This window comes from Tyto alba, unplaced genomic scaffold, assembly GCF_018691265.1.
Source record: "Tyto alba isolate M040663 unplaced genomic scaffold, T.alba_DEE_v4.0 Super-Scaffold_42, whole genome shotgun sequence".
NCBI classification, from domain to species: Eukaryota; Metazoa; Chordata; class Aves; order Strigiformes; family Tytonidae; genus Tyto; species Tyto alba.
In genome coordinates this window covers 27514516-27535234 of record NW_024881318.1, presented here as the reverse complement: position 1 = coordinate 27535234, position 20719 = coordinate 27514516, and the positions used below count along the sequence as shown (strand labels likewise).

The 20719-nt window shown below is 38.7% G+C and overlaps 1 protein-coding gene across 2 annotated transcripts in view; it reads right to left on the bottom strand.

The window, feature by feature from the left end:
* MAST4 (microtubule associated serine/threonine kinase family member 4) overlaps positions 1-20719 on the bottom strand; it is a 308421-nt gene that overhangs the window by 216204 nt on the left and 71498 nt on the right. For both annotated transcript variants that reach the window (XM_042804476.1, XM_042804477.1), the window contains exon 3: positions 7120-7241. In XM_042804476.1, coding sequence (XP_042660410.1) covers positions 7120-7241 — 122 coding nt within the window. The remainder of the gene's footprint in view (positions 1-7119; positions 7242-20719) is intronic.

The window sequence follows — 20719 nt, the reverse complement described above, 5'->3', positions numbered from 1 at the left end:
TGATATGAGGCCTGAAAAATCTATCACTATATTCCTGAGTCTTATTCCTTGTTAACCACAGATTATAACATTTTATTCAGTTATTCTCTAAGCAAAGTCAAACACAAGCTGAGAAAGCCTGTATTCCCAGGAAGGCATCTAAACGTCAAACACTATAAATGATTACACATCAATTTCTTCTCATTGTATAGTTCATTGCCAAATCACAATTACTCCAGTTTCTCATGTGGCTAATTTTACCAGCATGGAAGTTTGTGGCCTCACTTTTTTAACACTTTCCACTTTTTCCACTTCTTTCTTTTTAAGGGATACAAGTAACACAAATCTAGATGACATTTTAAGATAACCATCACTAACACCATGCACAGAGAACTAAAATACCACACTAGACAAGCAGAAAAAATCCTTATTCAGAGTCACTACTGACATACAGCCAGAAGCTTCAGTTCTAAGGGTGAAGCACTACATTTAACCCAGCTCACTGATCTCTACTGTACAGGTCCTGCAAACCAAATGAAAACCTAAAAGAATAAGCCATGCTCAGCTGACAACACAGGCTAAGGAAGGTAATTCTAACAGCTCTAGCTTCCTCATTATCTAGAAGTAGGAACTGGTTCTAGTGAGACTCTTCACTGTTCAGGAAAGGTCTCATGTGAGAGAATAAAATCATTATATGGGATGCCTGGAAAAGAGAAGCGTGGTATTCAGGTACAAAATAGAGATATTTTGCTAGCTCCTAAACACATTTGATCTCTACTGGTTTTCTGTCATTAATAGGATACAGAAGAGGATTATATCTACATTCATCTCTAATAAACTGTGCAAAGTACTTGGAGTAACATCTCTTTTCAACTCCAGAATATGCTCAAATATATCTTGTCAGCTGGAAGATAACTGAGGCTGACAGGAGGAAACCTACTTCACCCAAAGTGGGTATGTTTGGAAGATATGTTGAATATGCTTGCAAGACTCTTTAACCTAGGTCAGTCTTCTATGAGTGAATATTCTTTTACCTACTTTTCCCATTATTCTTCAACTAATAATACTCTGCAGCATGAGATGTGCTCTCAACTCTGAGAAATCTAAAGCTCTCAGTGGGAGGAGAGTTCATCTGGCAATCACCACTTCTGTATTTCATTCACTAAGGAGCAAGAAAAGCACCAGAATTAATAAAGCCATTAGTTTTAATTGGGCAATTTAGGAAAGGAGTCAAACATCTAGAACTCCATCAAGAAACTGAATCTAAAAATGTGTTTTAAACCCAAATGTGCAGTGACTATTTTAAAAACAGTGATCTAGACAAATAGAGATATATCTAAATTTGTGGAACAGAGTGCTCAGTGATCAACTTCTTGCATCAGTCTGTTAGAAAGTATTAGTTTCATGGCTCTGGACCAGGTCTACTCCAGCCTTTTGCTGTGTACAAATACTGAGTATAAAGGAGTGCTTATGAAGATGGATGTTCATTTCCCTCTCTCCACTACTAAATTAGAACTAACTACTGAATTAGAACTTCAATTAAGAACTTGTTAGAAGGCAAATACAGACAAAGAAATATGAATGCAAATACATATTCATAGGTAAGGAGTTACTGAAATAAAATACACAGGGGAGAACAACTCTCCAGTCTTATAAGTTAAAAGCAATTAAAGCACAGAAAACCTGCTACCATTGCCTAGCAATTTTAGCATTTCATAGGAATAAATACTCTACATTTTAAAAAGATTCTCAGTGATTAGTCTTTGTTGTTGACCTGGTATTTAAGTCAAAACAAGAATATGGCATTCAAATCTATACAATAGCTTAGCATTCAAATATAACTCCTTCAGTTCTACAGCTAACTATTTTGGGGAAATTTTTGAGACAGACTCAAGACTAGATACTGAGGCAACTTCTGTTGTATCTTCTTTCTGTTTCTCACAAGTGCCATCCTTGTACGTGCTCATTAACTTGGAGAGTATTAAATTGCTGCTCACAGACACAACCAACAATCATAGACATTGAAGATGTGAATTCCTGGACAGAAACAGATACAATTTAAAGCAACCCAAGTGTCAGATGTGGGTCCCTTTTGCTCTCTAATAACTGTATTTAAAAATAAATTCAGCTACGCTTGATACTTATTAGATAAAACTGAATACAGACATTCATTGATTTGAAAAATTCCCTGCAGTTCTAAAATAAAACATTTAAATAAAGGCCTTTTTAAAAATTATGTGGTTTGTGCAAGCACAACTGATACTGTCATTCACTTATCTAACCAATTAGTGTTTCTAAAGAATGTATTTTATTTGTTTGCAATCATTTATTATCTAAGCTATAATTTTGCTGCTTCTCGGGCAACAAATGGCTGTCTTGCATCTGGGGAATAAAACACACAAAAGGGTGTTGCTGTGCTGTTTGAATACATGCAATTACTGGTAGTTACATTCTAATTAGCATAATTAGTTTTGAAACAGTTCTCATAATAACTGTCAACATTATGTCAATTTAGCTGAAGTTAATGGCATATTTAACAGACACACTCATTTTCAGTATTATACTATTTAAAAGAAAGGAAGAGGCACAGCCCTTTCTGAAGAAGTAAAACTGCTTTTCATAGACACTGAGCATTTCTTATTTTGTTTCCTTTCAGCAATCCATCTTATAAAACAACACTCTATATAATTACCACCCTCCAGCTTCCATAAGACCATTCTTACAAATTAACACAGATAAAGTGGAAATAAAAAGCAAGTATACTAAACTACACATGCTTGCAAATTCAGTCTTCTGTTGTTTTGGGGACGAAACAATATTTTGGCAGTTGGTAGAGGGAAAGAAAGTTGGAGAAAAAAAGTCAGAAGGTAAATCCTGAAAAAACTAAAGAGGTAAATAGTATGCTAAAAAGTAGTAAATGCTTCTAGTCATACCTGACAAAACTTCACTTCTCTGCTTAGTAGGAAAGGGCATAAGCAATTCATAAAAGACAGTTTCGCCTTTCTTCCAGTTTTCATAAGTTGCTAGATGCTATTTACAAGTAAAGTCGTTCCATCATTAAACCATGTAAAAATTTAGTCATTTTACTGACATCTTTCAGGTTTCCAAGAAGAAACCACATGCCTTTCCAAGTTTGCTTTACTTCATATCATAAATATTCATCTTCAACAACAGTAGGAACAGCCAACCTATGCTCAGTACTTGCTATAAAGATGAAGTTACACACCAGTCTTGATTGAATTTAAAAGCCAAGTGTATTACAATGTACATGTATCATTTGAAGATCTTGTTTATAGTGTATTTTTATTATGTGGATATTTTAAAGAGCAAGTTACCATTCACTAGTTATTCAATATGCTATCTTAAAATGCTCTCTGGACTGTGAGAGGTCTTTGTTGCATGTTTGATTTTTTTTTTTTCAATATATATAGAACAGATAAACAAAATGGGAGACTTCATGCTCCTTAAAATAGAAGATTACTTTTATATTTAAAGAAAAAAAAAAAAACCACAAGCGAAAAAAAGCCAAAAATCCCCAGGAGTTTAATATTAATCAATGGTGAAGACAGAGCAAATCTACAGAAGTTTAACCCAATTAATTTAGACAAATTCTTTTCCTTTCACTTACACATTCATCATCATGTGTCATAAAGGCATCTTATGTTCGTGTCTCTCCTGTTTTTATGTATGCAGCTATCCAGAAAAGTTAAAATTGGGAACTTCATCCAATCCATGCCATTCAGAGACAAAATATCTTCCTGTCTATTAAATGCTAAGTAATAGCTCAGATAGTTTCAGACTCATTATCATAATTTTAAGTATATCAGCTTATTACAATGAAATATTAACAAAAATGGCTTTATTCCATTTTATTTTAAACTATTTTCCCAAAATTCTGCTAACAGTAATAAAAATGGACAAGTCAAAACACTAAGTAGCAATGGTATTTGTAAACACTGTGGAGTGGCAGAGGTGCTGGGAGAGGACAGAAGTACTCTCAGAATTTGGATATTGAATGAGGCAGCAACTTTAAGTTAACTCTCAAACCACTTCAGTAGAAAAGAATCACTTTCAGGGGCTGATTCATCCTACCCTGAAATAAATGCTTGAAATCAGGCAAGATGACCGTCAGCCTATAGGGTAAGGAGAATCAGATAAGCCAGCTCTACCATAGTTTCCCTACACGCTCGGAAAACTCAGCACTGAGACCCACACTCTGAATTGCCTTCCAGGAGCATGTATTATTCTCCACCGAGTACAGAAAGTAAGAGACTACAGAAAGGAAGAGACTGATCAGACCAACACCTGACCTGGAAAGACATCCTAAAGCAGAACTGCTCCATACCTCAGGTTCACCTTTTTACTTAGTGTTGAAGACATTCTGTATCATTTTCTTAATGTTTCTAAGTCGACTTTAATACTCCCTGCAGACTCCCATTGTCTGCATGGCCACTACAGAATCTCCCTGTTGTGGACAGCTCAACATGCTCCTGCCGCAAGAAGAGTAACAAGACTGTCAATTAGTCACCTCTGAATTAAGAGCCCCCAGCAAATCCAATACACTGCCCATTCATCTGAAAATCAGCATTCCTCATACACATTTTTAACCCACTTACATGGTTCCATATATGGAAACTGTATTTTTAATTTATAGTCCAGCTGCCTATATCACAGGAGTGAATCATGCATAGCTATCTAACTCAATCTAAGCAACACCTGCAGCTCATTGTTAATCAATATTCCAGAACTCACTCAAAAATCAGTAATTTCGCACAGAAAGGATCTGTATCTGTGACACAGTAAGTAATCTAGGAAAGTTTTTACAAATTATTGACAGAAAAAGGGAAAAGTCTTTTGTACCCCATTTGAAATTCCACTAAACACTAGTACATACCTTTGAGCTGCTAGCTTGTCATTCTTGTCTAAGCTGACACATAATCACTGCTCACAGTCAGGTCCACATCAGCTGGGTATCAACCCCAGCAAGAGTGATCAGTCCTAGTACAGGAACTAATAATGTGCTAATAATTTTTCAGATGAGTGAGACATTACATTTACAATAATTTCAGCTCAGACTGTGAACAGCTACATGGAAATTCTTCATCCAAATATCTTATATGTAACATCAAACCCTTTACTAAATATAAGCTCCCATTACATGACCATAACAATGGGCCTTCCAAACTCAACTCTTTCAAAGCACTGAACCAAGACCAAAAAAAAAAAAAAGGGAGGAAGGGGAATAACCCTTAACTTATGGCCCCTTTTAAGCAAAGGCCAGATTCTGTCAGAAGTCTGACAGCACAGTATTTGTCAAAGGAGGCTTGAGAAGAGTTCTGCCTGTGAGAGAATGTAACATTAACTTCCTTAGGAGGCAAGTCTGATCGGCAGTTCCAGATAAGAAATAAATACTTCTGAGGAACCTGCATCTCCACCCTCTGCACAGTCTGCTCAAATCTGCGTAGAAGGCTCCTGCCTGCTTTTGCACCAGCATGAAAGAAGCTGCAGTCAGGCACAGAAAAAAAGATGTGGAGAGACAGGAAGGAAGACGTCTGTGGCAGACAAATATGACATAAAACTCAATAGGTGATTGAGTGAAAGGCCCTTAAGGAAGCATGGCTCACTGAATTTTTCATTAGTCTGTTGTTTTATGACCGTTTAAAATACCTTTTGTCAAAATGCTGCTGAATCTCCCTCTTCCTATAGTTTAAGCATTACACAAAAAGCACAATGTTGCTAGTAGCATGACACCTAATAGTTGTACAAACAGAAACAGAGAATCAAATAGAAACACAGCACTTTTAAAATTTAGTTAATTTAGATCATTAGAAGAAATTACTTTGTTAATTCCAAACTACAGAAAAAAATGAAAAAAAAAAGTACAGTTTTGATGCTGTTTAAATTGATTTCTAACCATTCATCTACTTTTCTTTCCTTTTCAACTATGGATAACCCAAATGCTTCCTTCACAATGAACTATGTTTCTCCTAGTAAACTAGAAAACAAAAATACATATATTGATAGTGCGTTCCCTGGAAAATATTAGGGCTCAAAGCATAGACCTTCCAATAAAATCAAGTGTTTGTAATAAGTGTGGAGTCCAATAAATCACATTGGCCCCAAAGAGCCACAAACAACACCACCACTAAGCAGAAACCGTGATTACATTTGTAAGTGCAGATGTGTTGCACCTGAAGTGATATACTATTTCAGATAGTCTTACGCAGAAACCAATCATCTACATACCAAGATGATAAGAAAAACTGTCATGGTGGTATCTGTTCAGCATTTTCTGATCATAGCCTTCTTTAACCCGAACATTGTGTTGAAAAAAAAAAAATAAAATGCAAGTTTCCCCTAGAAAGTAGACGTGGATCAGCGGAGTTTTAATAACCAGCCAAAAGGCAAAAGAGGGAGGAGGGGAAACATTAATAAAACTTACCTTCTTTTTTATACAACATGAAATATATTACTTGAAGTAATTCTTTGAACAAAAACATAGGCTAGTATATGGGGTCCTGCATTAAATTTCAACACTTCTTAAGATCTTAACATACAGATGCACAAAACAGCATAATGGATGCTTGAAAACAAAAAGTTGGAAGTTTGTGTATTTGGCATCTCTTCCCCTTTCTCTTCCCTTATACCTTTTACCCAAAAGACTGAATTAAGCTCATGCTTCATACAACCATGTTCTCACAAGTGGAAACACAGGCATTGATAGAAAAGAATGCCCAGGAAAAAGGACAGTTAGGACAGTTACCTTTTATTACTGTCTTAAAAAGCACACTTGCTTTTTGTTAATATATATATATATATATATAAAAGAAATAAATAAACCATTTAAATGCAAACAGCTATATTAATGAAACAGTCAGCTCAGACTTTATGCAAAATCCAGTAACCCAGTTCAGAGTTACTGCTACCGTAAATGTTATTCAGTAGCACTAAACATAACTGAACATATTTAGTAACACTGAATGCAGGAATGCATTAGGTACTTTAAAAATGCAGCTTAAGGAGGAGAGAAAATAATAGATCTGGAAATAAGCTCTGGTTTGATCCGCATCCCCCCACCAACAGATAGAGAGAAGTGATACATTTTTTTAGACGCTCCTAGCTTTGAAAAGAATTACTCACCAAACTAGCAGTAAGTGAAGGTGCTGACTGTCCAAGTGTTTGGTAGTGCATGCGAACAAGATTAGAGGCTTCTGCAGGTTGCCACAGCTGCTGTCCAGTTGCATGGGGAAGCAGATACTTGCCTGTTGAGTTAAGAAAGAGTGTGTTAAAATATTAGAAGTTGCAGATGGAGCAATACAATGGACAGTGTTTACTATGAAATAACAATCTTAGCATTCTAAAACATTTGTTTCTTTTGCTACAGCCCTGACCATCGGGAATTCCATCAAAACAGAATTCCTACTATTCACTTGCTAGCCCTTCAGTTCACCCTTCCACAAGCTACACTTCTCTTAAGCAAATTCACTTTTTCAATATTGTCTCAACTGTACCTTTTTCCTACCTAGAAATGCAATTAATGCAACAACAGATGCAAACACCCAGAACAGGGGGTCTGAGCCAAATAAACTTAAATTCTGAAGGCTAGCCAAAAAAAAAAAAAAAAAAAGAAATTTAAATTAAAGTAAAAATATACTGCTAACTACCCCTTGAAGGAATAAGATTTCACGTCAGAGGCACAAAGTGAGGTTTATTGGAATAAGGCATTACTACATGGATAACAATTACACCACCCTCAGTGAGGACTTTTCTGCTTCTATTCCAAAATTCCTTATGATTTACCTAATAGGTCGCTCAATTCCCAAGAAAGCATCTTTACCTGGTGTCCCAAGGTAAGGGGAGACGCCAAGGCACCAGCCAGCCATTCCTCAAGAGTGCTCAGATGGGGCTCTCGAGGAGCGGTGGATACACCCCTCCTTGGCAGCTGCTGTGCTCACCGCCTAGCTGTGAGCCAGGCAAGCTCGGGCCTCATGCAGCGGGAGGTCAGAACCCCTGCTCAAAGCACTGCCACTCCATCTGGATGTCTCCCCACAGGTATTAATTAGGAAGAGAGCATCTCTGACTCAGGAAGCCCCTGAGCTGCAAACCAGCAGCAGGGGAAGTACTCAGGGAATTACATTAAGAGGACAAGCATGTGATGATACTGTTCCGTTTTGCTTACTTTCAGCCACTGTTAAGAAACAGGACAAGAGGCTACATACTGTTTTTTAGCAAATATATCCATCTTAAGTTCTTAGTTATCTCTGAAAACTATGCAAAAGTGAGACACACTACTAAAGCAATTGACTTCTCTTAGAACACCAAACAACTGATGCAAAGTGACAATTCAAGACTATTTTAAATCCAATCTAGGTTCAAAAACAAAATGCAAGATTTTGATTGAACAGCTGACATGAAAACCATCTTTCAAACCACACACCCTAAACATTTGTTTCCTGAAATTACTAATTCCCATCTCATTATTCTTGTCACCTCAGAGAACTATGGAGTGTGTGTGTGTATGACCACTGACACGGGATTTGCACCCTAGTAGATGGCCACAGGTTTGCCAGGAAATCAAAGGTCTCGGATGTGTATCCTCATTTTTAACAGCAGATCCACAGAGTCAATAGGGTCTCTGGAAACTGACCATCTTGGGAACTAGAGAGCTCCCAAGCAGCAGCACAAAATAGTCTTTCTAATACTTCCCAATTAGTCTTCAAAAAGTGCTCTTGTTCTCTGTTACACTGGTAAAGCAGAACCCACAGACATTTGTCTCCCAGTCTACTAAGAGCTTGCCTGAGACTAGAAGAAAAATGCTTAACAAAGCTGTGGTTTCTTGCCTAATTATCCAGGATAACGTTTTCCAGAGCTAGAAAAACTGAATTAATTTCCCATCTGCTCTCTTTGCCTGTTTCTGTCAAACTCTGCTTACCTTTTTATATAGGCTCCCAGCATCCTCAACTAAAAGGATACCATAAAAAGCTTAAAGCATTGATTGCAATGTCCACATCTTGATATTCCATTGATGTCAATCCTGGAATATATCAGTGACATATGCAGTCAGCTATAGCTTATATTCATAACCTCAAAAGGTTAATTCCATCTCATCCAGGCAGGAAAAGGAGATTTAAAAAGTGTATGGAAAAACTAAGTTATATATACCTTGCATTTAAACCCTAAGTTTTATTTCTTTAATGCCTTCCACATTAAAACAGGTCTATGCATTTTCTTTATTTGCTTTTTGATTCCAGTCCCGAGAGTTAATGGTAAAATGAGGTTCATGGTGTGAAATCAGACCTTTCCTAGTGCTGAGTCCCCAGTTACAAAAATCTCTCAGGCTAGAACGCACACAGCAAACGCTGTAATGAAACTCTGCAAGAAGGCTCCTAAAATTCCAGTGAAGTCAAGACAGCTCCAAACAAGACATCATATCACTGATGGTAACATCAGTAAAACGCTTTGGCAACACCTATTTTGTCACATAGACATACATTACACAAATCCCTCTTAGAAACTCTGTATTAAACCACTCTAGAAGCCACCAGGAAACTTACGTTAAACAATCTGTAACTTGATCACTGTAGATACTCTTAATACATTTTATCATCATACGAATCAATACTTAGAAAGTAAGAGGTTTTTTTCTGGTTTTTAGAACAAAGGAGAATGCAAGCAAGAAACAGGTGTGTTTTAACAAAGCTTGTTCTAAAACGGGGGAAGAACATCATTCTTTGGTTAACCAGTGTACTTTCTAGTAGGGGTTTGAAACCAGACTCAAAATCCATTGTCAGACATATGCCTTTCCCAGGCTACACTAATTTTTATTTCAGATTAATTCCACTGAGCTTCCCAAGAAAAAAAAATGGAAGTCAATCATTCATATTTTGCCCACAAATTCATCTAGTTTTGTTTAGCTTTGGATCCCAAGCCAAAAAGGTTTAAATAACAAGTCAATGAAGTCTAGGAGGAGAAAGGCATATAAGAAATAAGTGCTATTATTAATGTTTGTACTTACTTTTTGTTTTAAATGGGAATCAGACACAAAACATGGAGAGCTAATATTGTGATTCCTATTCATGTCAGTCACTCTAGCAGAGTAGAGCACTCTGTACCTTACCATATGCAGGGCAAAACTGACAAAGAACATCTCTAGTATCCACCTTTATTCTTTGTCCTTTACAGGCCTCTATACTTTATTCAGTTTTTGTCTTGCTCAAACATCTGAAAGAAAGTCTAAGATATTTTGGTACAGAGGCTAGAGGACAGGCAATCCTACTCTTTACAACAACAAAATCTTGTATTAAGCCCTTCCTTCAACTGTAAGATTTTGCCTGACTAACAAGAAAGCAGAGTAGATTAAATCAGCATCAAGGCCTGTGTCTGTAAGAATTCACTTAATATTCCATTATTTCTCTTGCATCATCAACCTCTAGAAATATTTAAAATAACATTGGAGGGCCTGTGGAGTGGCTATTTAGGTTGTCAACATGATCAAAATTGCCAATGAAAACATGAGCATGCACAATGCTGAAATGATCTCTTCTCCCGTCCTTACCCCAGACAGGAGCCTTGAGGGCACTACAGATTTCACAACACACTGAAATTAAGGCAAGCATAGCAGGCTGTCTAGAACTCCAGTTCTTATTTTCATAGTACATCCACACATGCTTTTAAACACAGAAATGGCACATAATAAATACGTTTTCTGTAGAAGCAAAGATAGCCATAGGTCATGCAAAAAGATGGTAACAGATAAAACTCTTATCTGGGAATAACACTAACCTTTACGCAGAGAGATACTACCAGGAGATTAGCAGTTACCAACAGGAATGCTAGCTGCAACAAGCATTGGGAAAGTAGCAACTGTACCTTTAATACTGTGCTTCTTAAAATAAAAAACAGTTGGACATACTTTACAGTAATTCAGCAAGGCTTTTTCACTTCCAAAGGCAAACAGAGCATCAACATTTGTTATAGGAAAAAAGATTTCTTTCAAAATTCAGTCCACTTTTTTTGAGGGATTAGGGTGCTACTGTGTTAAAACCACCACACAATAGAACAGTCCCTGCCCACAATGAGTTAGTCAGCAGCTCTCTTCGGACGCCTCCATTTTAAACAAAAAATAAATCAATAATTCCCTCAGACTATCCACTTCTTTTTCTTACTGCTATAGTACTTCTACACTTCTTCCTGTTACAGTTTCATTCATAGTTGTATGCATTTTCTTCCTTTTAGACATTGATAACCCCTTGAATTTACACGTATCCACATTTTTTCCACAGTTAGTGATTTAAATATCAGTATTATACATAAAACTTGAGCTGAAATGAATTATTGATTTTCACATTGCATTCATTTCTGCCTTCAAGTTTAATGCTCCAAGCAGCTACTTTCCTTTTTGAGTGAACTGACTCATGCGGGACAGAGAGGAAGACTTCACCTTGACTCCACCTCATCCCTTCCATCTTAATTCAGCACTTTGGCCCTTATACAGCATATAAACACTGCCAGTGTCCAAGGTAATCTCCATCTAACAACTAACCATTGCCACACTGATAGTAATTTTCTTACTATTCTCACCAGCTATTGATAGACGAGTCACCTACAGATGCAGGTTCCCTACTGCTGTGCCATTCAATCCTAACATGGCCTTTGACTTCCTCCCATGCCTTCCACAGGGCCTTGCTGGTATCTCTACTACCCTGCCTGTGCCTGAAACTATCAAGACAGCCTAAAGTCACAACACTGTTTCTAACCAATGGCATCTCTTCCCACATCCAAATGCAATCCTCATTAGTCCAGTACATTTATCAAAACACACGGTGATGAAAAGTGATTAAATTGATTACGTAATAGTAATACCTTAGCATTACTTACTGGTATTATGTAACCATGGGTGGACATAGGGAATACATCACTGGAGTTCAGTGTCATCTTCCCCTTGAACTTCCCTCTCATATGTCTAGCTTCCTTTATAATGGGTATTTGTAGAAAGTCCAAACAGAGTCTTTGTTACTACTTACTCCTTTTGCATCCAATGTGTGCATACTTGTTGTATGCCTTACTGTGTAAGGCCAAAAGAGACTAAACACATACATTTCCACAAAGATCAGTCACAGAAGGTTGGCTTTGCTTTATTCTAATTGGAAAAATCTTTCCTACTGCTGAAGTATTCCCATCCTTCCTCGTTCCCTCTCAAATCCATATCCCAATGGGATTGCTGACAATTACTAAATGAGCTTAAATCTAATACCTAAAAATCTTCCATTTTCAGTTTAAGTTTAAAAATTACTTGTCTCATATCTTTAGCAGTCTGATGTTTTAACAACTGCATATGATAGGGAAAACCTGGCATCCAAGTAAGTTTTTACCTTTACAAAATTACCTAGAAAAATGTAGACTGCACCACTGAAGTCTGTTTTGTAATCAGTCAAAATGCAAAGATAAATACAGAGGAAGCATCTTGAAAGTTTTTGATGGAAATATTTTTTTATGGAAATAATTTTTAAAGAAAATTTTAAAATTTTGTAAATGGGAGACAGGTATGCACTTTTCTAAAATGGAAGTTTCTGGATTTAGGCTGTGTCCTGGTTTGGGCTGGAATAGAGTTAATGTTTCTTTTTGGTAACTAGAATAGTGCTGTTTTGGTTTCAGCACTGGGTTTGGTATGAGAAGAATGCTGATAACACACCGATGTTCTTGGCTGCTGCTGAGATTTCAAGGACTCCCCAAATCCCCACGTCCTGCCCGTGCGCAAGGGCACAAGAAGCAGGGAGGGAGCACGGCCACAGCACCTGACCCAAATCAGTCAATGAAATATTCCATATCATGGCACATCATGCTCACTATATAGAGGAGGGGTGGTCGGGAAGGGGCTCTCTCTCTCTCTCTCTCTCTCTCTCTCTCTCACTTCTGGGATCGCGATTGCGGGATCTTGGTATCTCGGGGTCGCTGGCCGGGAACGGGCTGGGGATTGGTCAGCGGGTGGTCAGCAATTACACTGTACATTGCCTGTTTGTATTTTCTATTGCTGTCATTGTTTTCATTTCATTACCATTATTAAACTGTTTCTACCTCAACCTGCGAGTCTCCCTTTACCCCTCCAATTCCCTTCTCCATTCTCAGGTGCAGGGGGGGAGGGTGGGTGAGAGACTGCGGGGTGTTTGGCTGCCGACCAGGCTCAAACCACGACAGGCTGACACAATGAGCCCAAAGAAGAAGCTGTACATATGATTAAAATGTACTACAGACTGAACTGAAGCAAGCATCAATGTGTTTGTGTTAGCTGTTGTGAAATAACAGACTTCAAATTAGCTTCCTGCCATGCTGACTTCTTTAAGGCAAGGGACAAGAAATACTTATTTCACTTAATTGGCCTGATAAATCAAATTTATATAAATTCAGATTATTCAAAAACAGTTCAGAAAGTTAGATTCTTCTCCCTCACTACTTTGAAGTAAAAAAGGAACTGATCTCAAGAAGTGACTTCTGTGGTCAAGCCAGATTCACCAAGCATGGTTTCAAGTGTGTTGCTCACTCCACACCCCTCTTTGGGGAGCCTTATGAGCATGAGCTACCCCACAGCCTCAACAGGAACTAGCCATGGTGGAAGACAAAACTGGACCCTACTGCAGATCACACTGGGTCACAGAAATGCACTGACACACAGTTGGGTACGTCTTCCTCTTCCTACTCCTGCTTTTCTCTCAAAAAAACGGACAGAACAGTTCACTGACAGGTCTGACTGTGAATGGAGGAAAGAGCGAAGCCACCCCCCGCCACCCCGGCTCCCCAGCAGCGGTGGCAGCCCCAGCACTCCGCAGAGCAGCCACGGCCACACACCAAGGGCCTGGGCAGCGGGAGCCGCGGGAAGTGGAAAACAAAGCTGGAGGCAACACACCATCACTTCCAGTCCCACAGATACGTGAAGCCTCACTACAGCTTCAGAAACCTGCCAGGTGAAAGGCAAAGAGCCTCCCACTTTAATATTTTTTATTTTACCATCAGCTTAGGGCACTCTGCTTTATCACTTCAAATTTAAATGTTGCAGACAGTCCAGATGTAAGAAATGATGTGGAGGCTGTAAATTTTAGGGTCTATTCTTACATCAGTGGCAGGTGGTATTAAAGCCCATAATTCCCAGTAGCTGGAATTGGAAGGTAAAATAATAGTTGATGGATTTAAAGTCATCATGAGGAAACTTTACAATATTTTCCTTATTTTACTGTGGCTACGTCAACAGAATTTACTTAAATATCAAATGACCACCAGCAGACAAAAAAGAGTTACCATTTTATTCATGTCTCATTTACTGTCCACGACTAAAGAAAATTAGCACAGTTTACATATTACTCAGATGCACCTGGTTGAAGGTAATGGACAATCCCAATTTCCCAGTCTGATGCAAGGGGTGAAACTTTTCTTCCAATCAATCTGTCCACTAAACATAACATTACTCAGTTAAGCCTATAATTAAACTGATTCATTAATATTTTTTTTTGTTACTGTACAAGAAGCCCTCGTAAAAAATCCAGTTACAGTCATATATTTTTTTACTTTTTGATGCATTCCAAAATCTCCTTAAAATGCTCTATCTTGGTTTCACTCTCTCAAATTAGATGAAGAAGTGGTATCTGGGTCATTCATTAAATAAATGTGCCCCACCAAATGCAAAACCTTGGGGTCAGATTATGGTCTTAAAAAAAAAAAAAAAAACAAAAAACAAACAAACAAACCCCCAAACAAACAAAAAAAAACCAAACAAACAAACAAAAAAAAACAGACAAAAAAATCAACCAACCAAACAACAAAAAAACCCAAACAAAACAAAACAAAACAAAAAAACCCACAACCAATAGATCTGTCTTAAAATGTCATCAATATTAGAAAAGCATATCCAGTTTTGGGACAGAAACTGGCAGGATGCAGGTATAGATCTGTATCCAAAATAAATATATATATATATAAAAAAAAAAAAAAAAAAAAATCAAGCCTCCATTAACTGCAAAGGGATTCAGAATCAAGACTGTTCGTAAGTCAATTACCAAAAGTCATCAAATACAGTTAGATTTCGTCCCAGAAGTAAATATCATTTCCATGCCTGGAACAAATTTATCTCACTGAAAGACACTTAGAAGTCCATACAGAATTTTGCTCATATGGAAATTACTCAAAGTTGATCTACTAACAGATACTCACTGAAGTTACACTTTTGTTTTAATAATTTGCAATCTATTACTGAAGTGCTGTGACAGCAATAAAATATCTGAAAGGCATTTGGGACCACCAGCAAATCTCTCTAGTTTTATTTAGATATGGGGGGTGAGGGCAGTGTTTGGTTTTGGGTTTTGGTGTTTTGCTTTTGTTTGTTTGGATTTTTTTAAAGTTTTCCATACCAAAAATGTCTACCAGAGTATCAGTGTTAGCCAGAAACACTAATAGCTACATGGTAAAAAACCCCTACAGCCTGAAGTTATCATTTACAACTCTACCTCCCCACCTTCCAATTCTACTGAAATACAACTCAGAAAAATAGTAAAATAATTAGTTGGAAATATCTGATTTATCAGAGAGCTCAGAGATGGACATATTCTGCTGCTTCCTTTTCTTTATATTACAAAAAGAGCCTTTTTCCCATACTTCTAACGTGCATCTCCAGAACTTGCACACTGCTCATCCATTCTACAACACAAACCCAATACACAGATATTCTTGTTTTCCTTTCACCCTTTTTCTAATTTACATCTGTTCGATAAAAATTTGAAGGTCCACTTCTGAAACTCTGATAATTGGATAAAACCCAGAAATTTAAGGTTCAGACTGAATGCATGATGTTACCAAAAGCACATTTGTTCAGGGTTTGAGTGAGTGGTGTTTTTTTTTTCTTTTGGTAGCAGGGGGCTATAGGGGTGGCCCCCTGTGAGAAGCTTCTCAGAGCTCCCTTGGCTCCAAGTCAGCCCCACCTATGAGGGACTTCACATGGTTGACCAAGGTGACTGTGCCTGAAGGAGGCTGGGGCCTTGTGGAAAGAAGCAGTCCCCGCTGTTGTAGTTCAGTGCTGGCAGGATTGCAGCATGCAGAGGTGTCCCCCATCAGAGCAGCCCAGGAAGGGCTGCAGTCCGTGGGAGGGAATCCAGTTGAAGAAAGTTGGTGTCCCATGCCAGAGCAGTGTGGGTAAACACTGCAGCCCATGGGAGGGACTCAAGTCAGAAAAAGTTTGTGGAGGACTGTCTCTTGTGAGAGGGGGACCACGATGGAGCAGGGGGAAGAACTTCCAGAAGTTCCCCCCCACTGAAGACAGAAGAAGCGGCAGCACTGACTGAACCCCCCACTCCCTGCCCCTGTGCTGCTGGGGGAGGAGGTAGAGATATCGGGAGCAGAGCTGAGCCCGGGAAGAAGGGAGGGGTGGGGGTAAGGTGTTCGCAAGATGTGGCAATGCTTCTCACTGTCCTACTCTGTTAAGTGGTGTTGTTAGTGTCTGTTCTTTTTTTCTTCCAGTAACGAGTCTGCCCTTTGCCCATGACCATAATGAGTGATTTATCCCTCCCAGTCCTATCTCAAATCCCAAATCTGGCTTATTTTCTCCTTCTCAGCACTGGAGGAGAAGGGAGGTATGAGTGGCTGCGTGACCAGTTGCCCTTTGAGCTCAAACCACAACAACATTAAACTGTACTATACCTAAACGATGATGAGACAGTTGTATTGCTCCTTCTGACACACAGCCAATTTTGCAAAAACAAGAATCCTGCACACCAAAAGCTGACTGATAGCTCTTATCTGCAACTCGAAATACTGGCAGACTTGCAACGAAGTTACATCTAGAATATACATGCTCTAATTTTAAGAACTTCAGAAAATTCACTGTTGCTCAGTTCAACCCACTACACAAACTGCTACTTCAGCCAGCTGCCAGTATTATTGGCTCCCAACTCTCTGTCATCTCAACATTTGTTTTTTTGCCACCTACATCATAGAAATTATGACAAGATACAAAACAAACATCTGCCATTGCACTATGAAGAAAATGCCCAGCAACGCTATTACAAATGACAAGCATAAAGCAATGTGCCAACACACTACTGTCTCTACAGTCCCTACTATGACCCCGATTTTTGTTTCACATATACAGTGCTATGCCACATAATTAAATTATTTATAATTATATGCTCATAGTAATTTTTCAAAAGGTGAAGTTTCCCGATAGAAAAGCCTGCCCCTGTTTTCACTGGAAAACATCTATAAACTTTTCCATTCAAGCTTTCAACCTTAATTCTAAATATTAAGCACAGAAAGTGCTTTTCCCTCTTCTCAAACATTTCTTAAGCTGTACATTCAACTTATGTTAAAGCGTACATCTTGGAGAAAGCATATACAATTTCCCTCCACTTGTGGTTACACCACTGGCTTCACAGTATCCACTTGAGAGAGTCCATAGGTGAAAAAGGAAGACTTAAGCCTTTAGGAGTACAGATAATGCAGTCTCGATGTGCAGTTATAATTTATTTATAAATACACTGCAGGGACAGTTTTGCACTAATGAGCTCAGGTACTAGCAACAACAGGACTGCAGCCTCACAGAGCTCAGATTTAGGTAATTGGCTGATTAAACCCAAGCATTTAACGAAGTCCAGGCAAGTTCTTTCATATGCGCTTCTACAGTTACACTGCTGAGCATATTTGAGTCAGATAATTCAACCACTCTTGGGATATTTCTTAAGGAGCTACAACTCAAACTTCAGAAATTTAATATGCATATTTTCTCCACTTTTAATTTTTCCAATATGACAAATGATTCCTAACAACTTTCAAGCTGCTTTTACAAGCATCCCAAAGAGGGTTAAACTATACTTCTCCACCCTTCAAAACAAGCAAGTTGCAAATATATCTGCTAATTAGGCACTCTACTGCTATAGTTTGCTTTGATCTCAACAACAATCAACTTCTCATGTTCTGATGATACAAGCACTATTAAGCAGCAATCAAGGAGTTAAAGGCAAGATAATGAGACAGGAATACAATATCATCTGTTCTCATCTCAGACTATTAGATGATGCAGACTCCAAACATGTCAAAGAATATGGAAATTATCTTCCTAGGCACACAGGGAAGTAAAAATCAACTCAGCTATGCAGGCTGATTGAAGCCTTAAATGATGAAGACTACTGACTGACAAATATAACGTAATGTCATCTCAATCACCAGTGCATCAAGATCCATTTAAAAATGCGTATTTCATAGAATATATTTACTTCATCTGTAGAAGACAGCTTTATACTGCATGCTTTAAAAAACACAGTTTCTCAGGTGTGTAATTACAGAATAGCTTGCTTCTATCTCTTTCTACGAATTCTGAAAGAAGTTTAACACATGGTACAGTGCTTTAAGGAAGCCTCTGAAGAAGGCAGTGAAAAGACTTCAGGATATGCTCTGGGTAGGCAGTGCTACTAAATGATGTGTATTGTGCCTCCCCTCATGCACAGCTGGCTGTTGAACCTTCCCACTTTTTGTAGCCAGGAACTGAGTGGTGTTAGCAGCTGGGCTGCTACCCTCCCTCTGCTGCTGTTGGGGTGGGCCCTGAGGCAGCTGCGGCTGAAAAGCCTTTCTAAACTGGCTACATCCAGTCCTGTCATGCATCACGAAGATGAAAGCGATTTTGAAACATACTTCTGCTCTGATATGCGAGGGGAAGAAAGTGCAGGAAGTGAAGTTTCCTACAGAAAGGCATGTCTGTGATAGAGCTTTGGTGCTGGAAGGCATCCTTCCCCCACAGCCGACGGCAGCCCAGCTGACAACAGAGCGCACCAAGCTGTACCCCCAGAGACAGCTGTGAAATCACAGGCTTTTTATGGAGTGGCACATGCACAATTAATTAGTCCCATAACTGGATGTAGGTAAGCAACTTTGATATTGTACAAAGGAAACAGGGAACACTTCCCTTATCTACACCAACTGGGCACCATTAATAAAAATATTATTTTTAAAATGTTGCCACTAAAATAATCACATCATAGTCATGATAAGCAGTTGTAAGGAATGGGAAGGTACCAATGCCAAAGAGGTTTCAAGGTACAAGTCATGTGATTTTACATCCAACTTTCTCCATTCACCTGAGCCGTATCAAATATCTGACACTGTAAGGCCTAATGAGCTAATCTGTATTTTCAACAGTATTAGGGAAAAAAAAAATTATACAGCACAATGTTTGTGAAAACTCTGGATTTCTACCACTGCCAACTGCTTTCCTTTATGAATGGGACAAGCCTCCCCTTCCAAGTCCTGCCAGCACGTGGGTAAGAGAACAGCTTGTTCTTCATGGCCCATAAAGCTGTTGATCTTTCTGCTAATTAGTGTTAGTAGAGTGATGAATCTCTGATGCAAAAAAAAGACTGAGAATCCCCAAATTCATTTCAAATCAACCACAGATTAGTTATACGGGAATAGCAATAATTGCTGAGCATACTTAGATGACTGATGACTCAGTTAGAAAGCTGTTCAAAGCAGGAATATTAGAGAAGAAAAAATATGTACCTTCCAAGATATCTTAGTTTTTAGTTCTCCACTACATCATGAGGTAGCTTCATTAATGTAAAGTGTTTTAGGATCTTTGGATTAAAGACTCTATAAAATGAAATCTGCATGTATTATGTCACCAGTGTTTGTATAAGATCAATTTAAGGTTAGCAAGATAACAGCCCTACCACAGTTAGAGACAATTAGCCCAGCAGGAAATCTTTTTTCAGACAGTTATTGATGAGATAACAGCAGGCAAGATAAGAAGTTCAAACTATAGGTAACAAAGTGTATTTTTGTTCTTTATATCTACACAGAGCTTATCAGTACAGTATAGAGACAACTGAGCTAGCTGCAGCACTCTGCAAAATACAAACTCTTCCCAGCAGTATACTCTCATACTTTCCAGAAGTAGAAATGGAGATAGTAATCTCCACTTGCTGCGCCAGAGCAGCTGAGGAGACAGAACAGAGCTGCACCACACACTGTGGTGCAAACCGAGGAGTAGCAATGGGACATGAAAGCAAGGCCAATTTGATTTGCTTGTCTGGGTGCTTTGCCAGGTTAACCCCCTTCTCGGTAAAAGCCCATTTAATTCCTCAGCCTCTCACATCACTTTCTGTCATAAATTCTATTTAAGCATCTCTGAACACAGCAAATGAAAATCTGTGGACAACTTAAGCCAAAACCCTCTGACTGTGGACAGCCCTTTGAAGTTTGTGGAGATCAAGAAAACCAGCCACTGCAGAAAAGCAGCTTTTTAATTAAACATCTTTTGTCCTGATTAGAAACAAGTTTTAAAGCCTCAGTCTGTGCACTGTTAGGAATCCTTAAGAAGGAAATCTATGGCTAGGGTGAGAGGCATTTAAATATACGTGTACGCTCAGAAGCCTATTGTCCCAAGAAGAACAGAGCTGACCTTACCTGACCACGCTTTGCTCTCAGTCTGTCCATCACTCCTCCAATGCCCCTGCACCCAGAGGGTACCAGCATCCTTCTGAAGCAATGGTCTTTTCCCCTCTGTATTTGACCTAGGGCTATTAAACAAGTAGCTACAGCTCAGCTTTGAGACAGGGCTGCTTCTGCAGTTGAACAAACTGCGCAAGGATTTGGTTTTACACCATCTGTGGCACAAAGCAGAACTTTTAAAGCTCCAGTTTACTTCACAGGTAAAGGATGTCACAAGCACTGTTACAGCAATGTGTGCATGCAGGGAAGGGGGAAGCTGGAG